The sequence below is a fragment of the Diorhabda carinulata genome, chromosome 6, assembly GCF_026250575.1.
Source record: "Diorhabda carinulata isolate Delta chromosome 6, icDioCari1.1, whole genome shotgun sequence".
Lineage (NCBI taxonomy): Eukaryota > Metazoa > Arthropoda > Insecta > Coleoptera > Chrysomelidae > Diorhabda > Diorhabda carinulata.
In genome coordinates, this window is record NC_079465.1 from 27,573,422 (window position 1) to 27,589,134 (window position 15,713).

Genomic DNA, 15,713 nt, shown 5'->3' on the forward strand with positions numbered 1-15,713 from the left:
TGGAGGAGTACTTAATTGTTAAATTCCATAGCATTTAGTCGGTACCAGTAATGCTGGTTTCAAATACAATTACATTATTAAGTTCACTTTTTTTGGGTTATAAAATCTTGACAGAGTTGATAACTTCGAATATTATTATCTCAGAAATAAGCGCACGTTTTAATATGAATCAAAGTGGAATCTAGAGAGGAATATCTACTCTTTTTGAGAGGCTTTATAAAAATGCGCTTACTTGCTGCATGGATTTTAAATAAAACTCAGTCAATCTTGTAGTAGCTGAAGACATAACTCTGTCGACGTTTACTCGCATTGCATCTTATCCAGGTGGAAATAAAATCAGTCCTTGGAGGAATAACGGCATTCAAGAACGGGGAATTCAATACACTCAAAAGAACTATTCAAAAATGTAACTGGGAGGAACGCATTCAAATTCTTATACCTCTATATTGTCGGCCGGGGACCTAGTCCGAGCGGTAATAGTCTCAGACTGTGAAAACGAAGACGCAGATAGTGATGAGAGGGATGATGAGTTCGATGATTGAATAAATATATTGTTCTACCTATTTCTTGATGGTGATTTCTCGAGAATTTATTTCTTTGTACCCTTTGTACCTTATCCGTTAGGTCCGGTCTCTGCGTTTGATTTGTACAAGTTTATTTGAATTTATTAATGAAAACGATTCGTATTTTTATCTGAAAGCAGTGATTCCACATATTTTTTCACATATCCCCCTCAAACACGTTTCTGGGACAACATGAGGGTTCCGTGGTCCGGGGAAGGGAGAATCAGTGCTAATAAGTTTTACTTACGATTTTTATCAATTTTGATTATATTCATTACGCAAGAGCGATAATCTCAGATATCTTTAGGAAACATTCCCAAGTAAGACATTTTATCGATTTGGGGAGGGAGGATGTGTAACACCAAGGGGTTAACTACGTTGCAAGGAATTTCGTTCTATTTTTCACGTTCATTTTCATTCATATTTATAGCCCAAATACTGATAAATTGCACGTTTTTTAGAGAATACCCCCAAAAATACGTTTTTTCCATTTTCCATTTTCCATTTAGATAAGATTGTTGGTAATGATTCAGCACACTGTGACAACCACAAAGCAAAAAAATCGTAGGAGCAATTTAAGTTCAAAATTTTGGGAGAAAAATTGCTCTATTTACTGGCCTATTGGTTGGAAATAATTTTATGTTATAAGAAAGTTTTTTTCATAAAAATCGCTCTTCAATGATGCGGCCAGAGAAGCAAACAACCTCTGCAAAACTGAGCAATAGCAAGCTGAGCCTGTTTTCTTATCAATATTTAGTCCCTAAGACACAAAACAGATGAATTATATCTTTTACTAGAGCAACTTAATTTGCCAGAAATCATTGCCATCACTGGATGTTGGTTGAATAAGTATCCAGATTTAATAAAACTAATTGATCTCATGATAATGTCCAATCACCACGACAACCTATATTGTTTGTATTTACAGAACACCTAACGCTGCACACTTTCTGTAATAAATTACTGACCTCACTGAAGTCCTTACCTCTAAAAAGTAAACTAATTCTATGCGGTGAAATTATTACGATGATTTTTACAGTGCGTGTGCTGGTCAAGAATGTCTTCAGTCAATTTTTGATTCTTTTGGTGTGGCCATGCATATTACCTTACCAACCATAATTACTAAAACTATTCTAGTACTATAGACATTTTTTTGGTTACAGAGTCATTTGGATATTTTATTATTAAAACATTTTTTCAAACCCCCCAAAATAGTTTGTTACAAAACTATTGGGACATACGTTATTCTAGGGAATATACATATACAATGCGATCCATATGTATGGACTAAATTGAATTTTAGCTCCATTATGTACTATCTGAAAAAAACCTGGAACAGGTGGATTTGTATTATTAAATTGACAATTTATATAATGAAAATATTATCCTCCTCTAGTACCCCCTGTGAATTATAAGCACCCCTTCGAAAATTTTGAATGAGAAAGGGGCGATTTATGGAGAATGGATTTTAGTTATCTGTTTAGCAATATGAAGTTTTTTTTAAATTTGGTGCAATCATAATTGATGAAATTAATTTATAAGATGTAAAATTCAAATCGAGCCAATGCTGTTAATACAATTAGTTTTTTTTTTGTGAAATTATACATCTCGTTAGTTTCTTGTTGTGTGAAGTGAAACTTCAAAGTTTAATTTAAAATATTCATAACAATTTGCTTAATAGAAAACGTAAGTTAATTGATTCACTCGATATTATTAAATATTTCATCATTGTATCGTGTATTGTCATAAAAAGTTTACGAAATTAGGTTGAAAGCAAGTGAAAATTTGATCAAAAAAATTCATCAAAATAAACAAAACATTTTTTTAATTTCCTATTTCTATTGATTGATATAATCATGCAAATTGTCAGTGTCGAATCATATTTTGATAAAGACTGAAAGTAGTTGAAACGTCAAATTTTCACCTGCTTTCCAAAAATTATAAAAAATCCAGTTTTAAAACCGAAGAAAACTAATATGAAGACGATTTAGAAACATAAACAAAGTATTTTATTTTCTTAAGATGGTATTATAGTCATATGATATATAAATAAATAAATTGTAATGAAAAACGTTTTTATCATTTTTTTATTGTAATTTTGACGTGAACAAAAAAATTTGTTCTTCATTGTATTCGTGAACGGTTTGTATCGTCTTCGAAAATTATTTTACTCCACCGTTTCAGTTTCTTTTTCCAAATTATATTTGCTAGTTCAGAATTTCAAATCTTTTTGATATTTATTTCATCATTTGTTACTATTTTCTCCATCAATGTCTACTCAAATGTGAAAAAGGCGTATTGGTTTCATCGTAAACGAGTCAATGATAAAAATCTCCTAATGGAAATGGAGCACCGTTTGAGATTCACCAAAGGGTCTGGAAATATTTACAGAAGGTTTATTTTTTCAGACCAAACTTGAATATTTCATTCGGAAAAGTGGTGTTATCGATTTTTATTCTTTTTTCCTTGATGTTTACTAGGAAAGCGAAAAAACGATAGATATGAACTATTAAGTTATTGTCACTCAGTAGAAGTGAAAGTGAGAAAAAATTGTTCGCAAACCTTTTTTACATCATTTATATTCAATTATATAAAACTTGAAAAATAATCACAAAATATATGGGGTTATCCATTTGAAATAACAAAGTTCATTATTTTTGTGGAAAAAGGGAAGATCTGACAACAATGTAGATACCACCATATCACAAGACCCTTGCGTTCAAAAATTTATAAAAATCGTACGAGCCGTTTCCGAGATAATTGAGGCGTTCCATACACAAAACTCACTCTGTATTAATCTAGTAGAGAAATTTTTATATTTCGGTTTTGCTTCTGTGAATATCTCTTAAGTTGAATAACTTTGGAACCACAGCTCGATAACATCATTGTTACTGCATTCTCCATTTATCTGACATATAAATGTGTAATTAATGACTTACTAGCTAGTGAAATTTGGTGTGGAATTCGATTTTCTCGACCTGTTCCGACATCTGAATATCCGTGAAAACTCAAAACAGAAAGTAGTGCTGCACTAGAAAATGAATTGTCCATGAAAATTTGATACCGTAGTTCCCTTTTCTGGTGGGATTTTTTCCAACTTCTGTAGTAATGGGCTTGAAGCTGTGCCAAATAAGGTTTCATAGTAGGAATTGGCTTCTGGACCCTTTCCCTGGTTTCAACATTTACCAGATAGTCATCCTTTGTAATCACGCTTCATACTTAGACCCATACTACATTAACATGCTTACCTCGCCAGATCATCGATGTATCCGCAGATTCCATTTCCTGCATTGGTAAGATTTATAAGCAGATGATCGACTACTAATGACCATAGTAGTCAGCCTTCTTGTGGAAATCCCTCTTACGGTTTTACCGTTATTGCTCTATTCCCTAGATCAAAATCGATAATGTGACTATTAAGGGTGCCCATAATCCAAGCCACCATGCTAGATTCGTCTCCTCGTCTTACCAGTGCTTGATGGATAAAATGGCGAACTCATAAAGACACCTTCAAAATCTATAAAGGTACTATACAAGGCAGAGACAGTGGACTTACCATTTTGGTATGCAAAATGATTTGTATGTAGAGGGACCTTTGTTAACAGAGCCGTTCTGATTTTGGAATCAATGATTTATATCATCGTTTCTCAAAGGAGGGAATAAAGACTGATAGGTCTGATCTATACTTTTAATTGATCATTGCATAAAAAATATTCTAGTATCTTTTCATTGAAATTAGTGTGTCAATTGAACTTTTCCAATATTGTGTGTTTCAGTGATATAAACATTTCCATTAATTTCACCTTATGATGTAAATGAATTTTTACGATAAATTCCGAACTGTCAGAATCGTGAGCTTATCCGCATGTTGACCATACTAATAGCAGTAATAAATCATCTTAGCATATCTGCTAGTAGCACCTGTCAACTACCAGATTATAAGTTTTGTCTTGTTTCACTGTCCGTCTGAAAATACGTACGTCTGCCTGTTCTCGATATCTGACATTTGGCCTCAGTGTAAAAGATAATCCCTCGGGAAAATAATTTGAACGCACTATTTCATTTTCATATACTCCCATTTCAAACAAACCGTATCAAATCGTATGATGTTTTTCACTTTTTTTGATACGCGTTTAGCTGGCTCTCATTTTAGGAGATTTGTTGATAAACGTTGGGGTTGTTTATTCCAAAATATTTCATAATATGAACACAATTATCATTTGTTAGACGACATACAGTTTTCAAAAAAGTTTTTTGTTTATTTAATTCGTTATTGAGGTATACCAGTGAGCAAATTTATAATTTCTCTACAAAATAGGAGAAATAGTGACTAGTGAAATTACTTATAACCAAGATTATTAAGAAGATCTGACCCAAATAGTTGAAGAAAAAATTAAAAAGTCGAATTCGTGGCATCAAGCAGAAATGAAAAGTCAATTTTTTCTTTGTTTTATGGAGAGATCTTAACGTGGCCTTACTTGAATGTTTATATTTCTAGCTTTGAATTGTACTATCTTATATATAAAGCTGTTATCAGGTCCATACAAATAAATAATTGAGAAACAAGAGAAAGGACACATTTATAGACCATGTATGAAAACATTAACGATATATTTTGTCGAGCTGAAACAACAGAAATGGTCTTAAAACCTACAAAAATTATCATTTAAAAAAAAACAGATATTTATAATTGGATATAGCTTAATTGTTTTTCAAAACATTCTCCATTGAGATCAAGACATTTTTACATGAATTTGAACCAATTGTCAAAGCATTTTGTCCATTCCGATTGAGCTACCTCCAAAACATATAATTTGAACACATCAATCGCTTTTTCAGGTGTAGAAAAACGTTAACCCAGCAATTTATTTTTGGTCTACGGCAATAAAAAGACCAAATAAGAAGTGCACGGCGGATAACCCATCAATTCGATGTTTTGATTTTTCAAAAACGTTTTTGTTCGAACTGATGTGTGATAGCTCGCACTGTCGTGATTTCCAGTTATTCCGAAAAAACAGGCTTCCATTTGCTTCGAAGTGCGCGAATAACTTTTGTTGGATTTGGCTCGTCGTGAAGGACCCATACAACAAGTTTCGGGCTTATATGTATAAATTCATGATACATCGCCTTTCACGATCTTTTAGATGTCTTTTGAAGCATCGCACTTATCGACACGAGCTTTTTTTGAGCATTGTCTAAACATGTGGTATCTAACGCGAACAAATCTTTTTGACAGCATAATGTTCATGCAAGATTGAATAAATGCGAGTGAAACTAATGCCCAAATATGCCTCATCTCACGGTATGTCACATGAGTATCTTGCAATATCAGTTACCATACAGCATTGATGTTTTATGACACAACAACCGTTTTTGGACGACATTCACGAAATTCATCCTGTGGCGAAATATGACCACGATTAAATTCGAAAAACCAGCCAAACACGGCGGCTCGAGATGGTGCTTTGATCGACACACTGCTGTTGGTTTAATCCACGTCGAAAGTCATATAAAATCATTGTACGAAAATATTTTCAATTTAATTCTATTTTTTGACCAAGATGAATGTTACAAGTATCTGTAAATAACTCAAATAGCACTTTAATGACAATACGTTTCGAATACGTCACCATTAAAAATGTCAAACTTTATGATGGCAATGTCAAAATTGACATATTTACATCAGTGTTGCCATATCTCAAAACTTAAGTAGCAACCCTCGTATTAGCAAACAATGCGAAGTAGTAAGATTAGGGATATTGTGCGATAGAAAGACAAAGATTGAACTGTTTGTTAATATTTCCTCTACTCACTTTCCATTATCCATATTGATATAAGCAATTAATTTGTGACTTCACACCATGAGAAATTGGTTTACTGGTTTCCAAATTAACCTCAACTTTGCTTAATTAATACTAGAATGATTTCTCTCCATTTTCACGGGTGAGTCATTAATTATGGCACTGTTAGAATAACAAGAAAACACAACAAGAAATAATGTTAAGCTAGTGGGAATAAATTGAATTAGTGTGCTCAATACATAAGGAAAATTTTCGCATCTTGATGTTACTTCGGGTTGTCATTGTTTTGTTCACGCCACAATTTCACTATATTTTTAATAGTTTCTTTCTTTTTTCGTATATTTTTTGTTCTTCACAAGAATTTTCAAGATTGTAACATACGCATACGTTTTGAACAATCCTTGTTAGGTTATTTTCATGTATTTATCGATTTAGAGCCACCACGTAACTTTTTAGTTACCATATAAATGATTTTTTACCGTCTGCCGACTGCTTTATTTAACGATCTCCTCCGAGGTTGATGCTAAATTATCCTGTGCAGGAAATATAAATTTTGCTCTACAAAAGTGACTTTACCTTCGTATTTAAATCCCCCTTGAAATAAAAAAGCAGGTAAGAGCGCCGCCAGTAAAAAGGAATTGGACCGTGACGATCCCTTGTTCCCATTTGTCACCCAAACAACTCCATTCGAGAATGAAGCACTCATTGGATCAAAGATAGTTCCAATTAAAATGGGAGTTGTTGATTTAAATTTTCGATTTGACCTCAAGATGAAGAGGATATCAATCAGGTTCTAAAATTTTTTAACGATATATTAGAGATATATTAGAAGAATTATACGAGGATAGTTTTATAGAAGACTCTATGAGAATTGAAAACTCTTCAGTGTTTTTATTTTTAGATTTCGTCATGTTTCTAATTTCATCTGCCAAAAGTTCACGAAAACGTGATGGGTAAAAGAAAGAATATATCCGTTATGCTCTTTCGACCTTCTGAGAGTTTATGACATTTATATTCGTTTTAACTAAAAAAGTGCAAGAATGCGTAAAGCAACGGACAAGCAGAATTTATTCACCTGCCATTCTCTAGTACTATTTCATTCTCTCAAATCGATTCAGTCCAGCGCAAGTCTTCGAGTTGAAAACATCTCCAAATTGGATCGATTGTGTCCTCATTCAGTCAATTCCGATATAAGCTCACAGATGATGAAGTGAGTTTCGATATTGAAGATTGCTGTTCGAGTTTCTAGTTTGGAGAACATAACTATGACGTGTGTGCTGCTATTCCTTGTTCTAGCAAAGGTCTTTCATAATTCCCTTGTCCCTACTTAAGCAATTTCGATGTAAAGTTGAAGATAATGAAGTAAATCCAATACTGACAATTGCACCGACTCTTAAGAATATAACAATATCATGTGTGCGGATGTTTCTTGGATATCCTCACTCAGAAAATTCCGAAGTGATGTGATGTGAGTCCCGAGTGTCCGCTCAGAAGATAACAGTGACACAGTGACATTTGTGCTGAGGTGTCTTGTGTTAGCAAAGGATTTTTACGACCACCGTAACCTCACTTAGACAATTTCTATTTAAAATTAGATATGATGAATTGAGTCCCGATGTTGACAGATGCAGTACGAGGCAGGAGATAGAAAAGCCACGTGTGCCTATATTCCTTAGAGTAGCAAAGGACTTTTATGATCACCTTGACCTTTCTCAAGCAATTCCAATGTGAAGTTGAATCAATTTGAATAAGATAACAATTAGTTTTGTGCCGATGTTTCTTGTGTTAGCATAGTACTTTCCCGACCACTTTGTTCTTACTTAAGCAATTTCGATGAAAGGTTGATGATAATGAATTAAATCTCATGTTGACAGTTGCAGTACGAGTGTCGAGACTAAAGAAGATAACAATAACGTGTGAGTTGATGTTAATTGATTTAGCAGGATTTCAATGATCTCCTTTTTCAGATGATTTTGCTGTAAACTTAGAGATGAGATGATGATACCTGGAAATCTTTTAAAACATTCAAAAAAATTTTTGACTGCTGTTTTTAAAAATATTATAATAACATAAGTGAATTACTACTTAAAGAAGTTTTTACGTATATTTAGTTTATTTTGCTTTTTTTGTTCATTGTCTAGGTTTTATATGCGTAGAAATTGTTTTTCAAATTCTTATTTTAGTTGTTCATGATATATACATCTTTTAATTTTAACTATTTTAATACCATTCCTGGTAATTTACTGCCTCTTGCTATTCTTTTTTCTATTTCCTTTTCTTTGTGTGCTTTATTTGTGATAGTTACTCCCAAATATTGGATTTTTCTGTCACTTTTTCTCTCATGTCACTAATATTTCTGTTATAATTTATATTAATATTGAATTTTCCATTGTCTCTCATTACCTTCTATTTCGTTTTTTCTCTCGTTGATCACTAAGCCCTATTCTGTTGCATTTTCTTTCAATACGGTTGAAAGTTCTTTCATAGATCTTACCATGCATCTATAAATTAAACTTTTATACCACTTTCTATTAGTATGATTTCTTCAACTAAGTTTAAGGGGAATGTGGATAATGGATACCTCTGTCTCAGTCGTTGGAAGTACTGCCCACCAAAATTAATTTGCTCTCGGCTTTTCGTATCGTCATTTCCATCTAGTATATTTTCCATTGCCTCACCCATTTTTTCTCTTGATGGTATTATAAGTCTATCTGTAATCGATGAATAGCTCATGTAGACTTCGTAAACATTCTCCTGTAGTTGTTTCATAATGAAAATTGGGTCTAAAACCTCCTTGGTACAGCTCCTTTTTTGTGGATTATGATTCTACCAGTTAAATTGTCGCCTCCATATTATAAAATCTCTAATAGAATATTTTTGTCTCGTCCATTCTTCAAACTATTTAAGCATTCTAATGCTTTCTCTTTTTTTTTTGGAATCGTTATGACTCGATGTTTCTCTTAATTAATTCCTTTTTCCGACTCTATTCCATTTTCGCTTAGTTTCGTACAATGATTATTTTTTGTTTGAAGATGCCGTTCATGTGGGGTGGCAAATCCAAACCTTTTTGCGCTCAGCAACACGGTCGTATAATACAATCAGTGATTGAAATCAATAATTTAGAGAGAAATCCGATCAGGAGACTTATTCGGTTTCCCAACTTCAAACAGCTATTTATTATTCAGCTAGTCGTGAATTTATAAAACGAAAGGTTCAGTGGAGCTTGATTTATATCACTAGACAGTAAATAATGGAATCTTGATATAAGTTGTTTTCAAAAGAAAACTCGCAATTGATAATAGAAGGAATTTAAATAATTTTGAGCTTTATAAATTTCTTATTAAACTTCTAGTTATTATTTCTACAATGCCATTACATATCCAACAATCTTTCATTAGTATTTTTGAGGCAAATAATATATAGAGAATAATTTAAAAGAATCGTAATTAGAAATAAACAAAATATGTATATAACTACAAAAAAAAGAAAAAGTATGAGATTTGGCAACTAGAAATTCTAAAGATATAGACACAGATAGAAAAAACGAAACAATAAATATAAAACACAAAATAAAGCAAGAGCATAAGTACAAAATATAGATCCATATATAGAGAAACAATTCGGATTGAGAAAGAAAACGACTAATGTATGTAATGAAATTTTCTCTTTTTTCAGTCTGAAACAGCGCAATCATTAACGTATCGCCATAACCCCAGCCCTGCAGATGAGCAACTACTAAATCAGGGCCAATTCCAATGAACCTTCCTCTCTATAAAAAATTCCTCACCCCACCCAAATATACCAACAAATCTCTCTTTCTTCCTCTCTTCTCTCTCATAATGTACCACCTTGTTATAAACGATGTTGTATTTATGAAAGATAGCTGCTACAAGTATTGGGATTCGTGGAAATGCGCATTCTAAGTCCAAAGATGAAATAAAATTTGGACAATATGTTATATCCAATAAACTACGTAGATTATGGTATTTTTCTTCTTAATTCAATGTTTGTTTAAGAACACGATTACCCTAAAACATCCTGACATGTAAACTACCGTCTTTTCATTTCATCCGTTACTGTTCTCTTTTCATAGTCCTTTCATCCTGTTAACCCGTACTCATTCAGCAATACAACACGTTTCTGATATCAATTTAACTTAGAAATAGTCGCCTAATTTTGCTCGTTATTGATTTACCTCAACACGATAGAGCAATTTTGAAACAAACAATGAATAATAATTATATGTAAATAGACCAATCGTTCTATTGAAAAGATTTAGGAGCAAGGATAACATAGTAATATGTTCAGTAACTCGAGCTTTAACAAATTTTATGTCAACATCATATACTGAAATTCATTGGTCGGTAAACATTCTATGTATATTGAACTAAACTACATATATGTTTGATCAACAATATTGGATAAGTTTCGAAACAAAATTCCAAATTGATTTATAAGTAAGTGTTTACCAAGACAGAATATATTCAATTTCATCCCTTCTTCAGTTAGAAACAATTTCTGTTTGTACTAGAAGGAAAACTTCACAAAAAGACAATAATAAACTTTAATTTGTATGTAGTGAACGTATTTTTTTGTATTCAAATCATTTACAAATATTTTTTAGTAATATAGGAATGGGCTATCTGTATAAATTACCAACCTTCAATCAAAATTAACACTAAGGATCTGAGAATAATTGGAACACACGGAAAAAGTGAAAATAATGAGGTTGTATATCATCTCCACTCATTTTCAACTTGTACTCATATTAATGTCCAAAAGACAAAACAGATGATTATAAATAAAAATAAGATCACAAGAAGCCATCTTTATATCAATCAAGTTCCAATAGAAAAAGCCAAACAATATAAATGCCTTGGTATTATTATAACTGAGGAGAGGACCCACTGCAAATAAATGAGGGATGAGTGTCTTCTTCAAGGGTCACAGTCACTCTCTTGAAATAAAAAGAAGAATGCTGAGATGCTACGTTATATCTGTCCTGTTTTATGGAGGTGAGTCCTAGACCTTCAACGAAGATATGAGCAAAAAGCTAGAAGCATTCGAAATATTGCTTTATAGGAGAATATTCGAAATCCCTTGGACCACCCAGGTAACAAATGAAGATGTTTTCAGAAGAAATAACGAGAAGTATTGTTAACCATAAAATCTCGCAAACTACAGCCGCAAAGTACGAAAGGAATCTAGATATACTTTTCTCTAAGCTATCCTGCAAGACAAAATATTTGGAAAAGATGGTCCTGGAATAAGATGACTTGAGAAGCTTTGAACCTGGTTTTTCAAAACGGTTTTTCCCGCTGATATTTGAATCGTTGGAAATTAAATATTGTTGTAGAATAATTCTTTCCTTCCGATTAATAAACCATAATGTCAGATTCCCAGTTAAATTATGTACTTTTTGATATAATTGGAATAATTTGTTATCGACTAAAAGAGGATGTGGAATTATTTGTATCGGAAACTTTTCCACAATCCGCCCATCGTATACTTTTTCTCCCTAGGAATAAGAGGGATAACATTATCCTTTAAGTGAAATTGATTTAGCTGGTTTGATGAGATATAAGAAGAAAATTGATATTGTTACAAATTACATCTCAATGGAAGAGCAAACAATTATAGACCGCTAGAGAGCATTGGTTATTCGCTTAAGAAGTTGTTTCAGCATACATAGTTATGTTTATTACTTTTTGGAAGCAATCATTGTTCCTGTCTCAGGCCATAATAAAATAATGTCAGTAATTTACAGAAGGGGAATGTATCCTAAAATGATTACTTTTTTGGAAACGAACAAATTTTTCAAGTATAACATTATTGTCTAAACTTTCTCACATAACTGTAACTAAACCTTCGTAAAGCATAAATTCTTTTAAGAAAATTTTATTAAATGAAAATAATTTGAGAAAACCAACCTAAAATATAATTGTTTTGAAATTTAATGAATGGATTATAGGGTGGGCGAAAACTTTTGACCGGTAGTGTGTATAAAAACAAAAATGATGATTTTCTCCTTTTCCCTACTAAGAGAGCTGTTAAAACAGAACTTACGTGGTTCAAGCCTATTATTGTTTCTTCTAATCATGGATGAAATGGCTAAAGAATGAACAAAGAAGGTAAAAAAACACAAATAGAATAAAACAATCCGAGACCAATCTACTAATGTATGCGTAGGATCTATTGCCATCAATATTGAACGTTTCCAGTGCATTTGTAAACATGGAATACATTGGTCATCGTAATACTTTTACTTAAAAGGCATTAGTCGAACCAATAAAAAAGATGAACTAGATTCCCTGGGTGAGATTGCTCTTTCGTTATCAACAGTAAAATATTGACTAGTGTCGATTTGGGCGTTGGCTCCTTCAGTGCAGAAGTTTTTGCTCTGGGCATATCTTCAAAAGCTTGGCTATCGACAAAATTTTTTAAGCCGACTCTTTTTTATTGTTGGGAGAATTTCCGATGTAGCCGACTGCAGCAGTGAAAGATTTCCACTTGCCGTGTCGTTTAACAGCTTAAATATCTAGGTAATTGTTTGAAAAATACCACTGTACACAATCTATACAATATATGTTTCAAGTTTAAAGACGCTACGTTGTTTAGTATTTGTTTGGCAGCCATCAATAGTGAACGTGAATTTATAAACATGGACAAAATGGGTCATCGTTATGTCAAAGGCATTAGCCCAACCAATATGGAAGCCGAACTGTATTCTACACTGGGTGAGGCTGCTTTTTCGTGGTCAACAATAAAATATTGGGTAGCAGAGTTTAAAAGAGGCCGTAACACCTGCGAAGACCAGCATCGCACTGGTCGACGAAATGAGTTGACGACTCCAGATATGTTGAAGAAGAAAGTGCATGAGCTTGCAGACATAGTAGGCAATTCAAAAAGTGCGATGCGGTGCATATTAACTGAAAATTTGGACATGAGAAAGCTGTGCGCAATTGCTCGCAATGGATTAAAAACAGCGACGTTCCATCGTAATTGGAAATGTTTCACAGAAATAAAGCCGATGAAACGTAGGTCCATCATTTCACACTCAAGACAAAAGAACAATCAAGACAATGGACTGAAAAGGAAGAACCAGCACCAAAGAAGGCAAAGACCGTTCCATATACAAACAAGGTCATGTCGTCGGTTTATAGGGGTGCGCGTGGAATAATTTTCATTGACTATCTTGAAAAAGGAAAAACCATCAACGGCAAGTAATATGAGAATTTATTGCAAAGTTTGAGCAAAGCAAAAACGGTCGCATTTGGCTGAAAAGAAAGTGTTGTTGAACCAGCTCACAAATCCGTTATTGCAATGGCCAAAATCAATGAATCAAAGTTCAAATTGCTACTTAATGCACCTTATTGGCCAGATTCGGCCCCCTCGGATTATTTTCTGTTCCCAGACTTAAAAAAATACCTCGGTGTTCAAAGATTTCCAGACAATGAAGAGGTGATGTCGGCAGTTAATTGATATATTTTGAGAAGATTGACGATTCTTATTATAAAAAAGGTATCGAACTTATGAAACATCGTTGGGAAAAGTGTTGAACTAAAAAGATATTATTGAGAAATATTTTTTTTCCAAAATTTTCTTTGATACGCCGTGTACTTCTGGTACAATCTTTGTATATGGTGATCTATCAAGATGTGAAATATTTTTATGATCAAGAAAAAGTATTTAACCGGTAACGGAGATGAATGCCACAAATTCGGTTTGCCACTAATTTAACCTGACGCTGAATATGCTGAAATCAGTGAAGTGATTTTTTGATTACTCCCTATAAAAACAGCTCTTGCAATTTTAAATACTAATTAATTTTGTTCTGCGGAATTGTTGATTTAAGAAGAAGGATGAAAAAACGCTTCACTACCCAGCTGTGTCGCTTTCAAAGGTTTGTCGAATTTTGAAAAACAACAAATATACGGAATATCAACGGTGAGTTAATAACATTCTCTATCAACCGTTATCCCACGGGGTATTATGATATCTGCAGAGATAACAAATATTTTCATCTAAATGAAGTTCAAACACAATCAAGGAATCTTCTATTTTTGATGTTCATCACATTCAGCAAAACCAACAGAAAAATTCGTAATATTCACCATCCGAATCTAAAGTTTTCCTTTCTGAGAAAAATAATTTGATAAATGCCTGTCAAAATATAAAGCCGTCCAATCGTAGGGCTTTATTTTATGGATGTTCTGGATACTTTTACTTTTGTAGTTTTCTCTAGAGCCGGATGAATTGCTCTCGGAATAATAAGTAGTCGGCATAAATCCACGAAATTACTTTGTGGTGAATAACGTACGCCAATTGGCAGTCGGAGCCGTCTTTATTGCAGGTCCGGTCGTATAAAAAGGGCGCTTTGAGATTTGTCACTTCATTTCCAAAAAACTAGATTTGAATTGTATTTGTTTCAACGTTTATTTGGACATAAATTATAGATATTTTCTTTTTCAGAAGTTATTTATTGGAAAACACGACATTATTACAAAGATATATACAAAGTGAAACTAAAAATTAGGCTTCTAATTAACACCCACACATTCTAGGGAATAATTGAATTGTATTATTATCGATTGCTTTTAACACGCTTTTCTAAGAATCATCTGTATGTTTGTTTTGACCTATTTCCCATGCAGGAGTCCCCAGACTTGAACGACGGGGCTTAGCTTGGACCAGCGCTGGGAAATCTGGCCTTGGCAAACCAATAATGGCCCAAGCCTGGTTGTGGGTTGATTTTAAAAGTAAAAAGATAGAAATCATTGTCCTAGCTATTTTATTGAATTAAATTAAAACCAAAAATTCATTGTTCTAAATCTATCTGCATAATCAATAAATAATTTAATGTTTATATCACAAAATATTAAGAAAATTTGTTGAGGTTTTCTAAATGATATTCTTTGGTGTTAACGACTTTACAGTTGGCTATTTTTTTATAATAACAATAAATGCAGTCTAAAAAAATCTTTTATTTTGTTTCAGAGGAAGACTACGATGCTTTCTGTTTAGCTTATATGTTCACGTATCGCGATTTCGAAATGGGAACATTGGGATTGGCTTGGACTGGAGATTTGAAGAATGCTGGAGGAGTATGTGAAAAGAATGGAGTGAGTAATATGAAAATTAATTTTTTTTAATTAGTATCATTATATCGTATAAATGGTTGGAATATCGTGTGACTAATACGTCAGTAATAATATCAATATGGATCAAATCAAAATTTGTGTCGACTCAGTAGAAATAATCGTTATGACTAATATTCCATAGATCGGCCTTTTACGAATTGGTAATTGATTAATAAATAAATAACTTTTTCTTTTTGACATATTTGGCA

At 32.9% G+C, this 15,713-nt stretch overlaps 1 protein-coding gene across 1 annotated transcript in view; it reads left to right on the plus strand.

The window, feature by feature from the left end:
- The window catches only part of LOC130895269 (disintegrin and metalloproteinase domain-containing protein 10-like), a 226,273-nt gene that overhangs the window by 182,798 nt on the left and 27,762 nt on the right, over nt 1-15,713 (plus strand). The window contains exon 7 of the mRNA XM_057802492.1: nt 15,362-15,486. Coding sequence (XP_057658475.1) covers nt 15,362-15,486 — 125 coding nt within the window. The remainder of the gene's footprint in view (nt 1-15,361; nt 15,487-15,713) is intronic.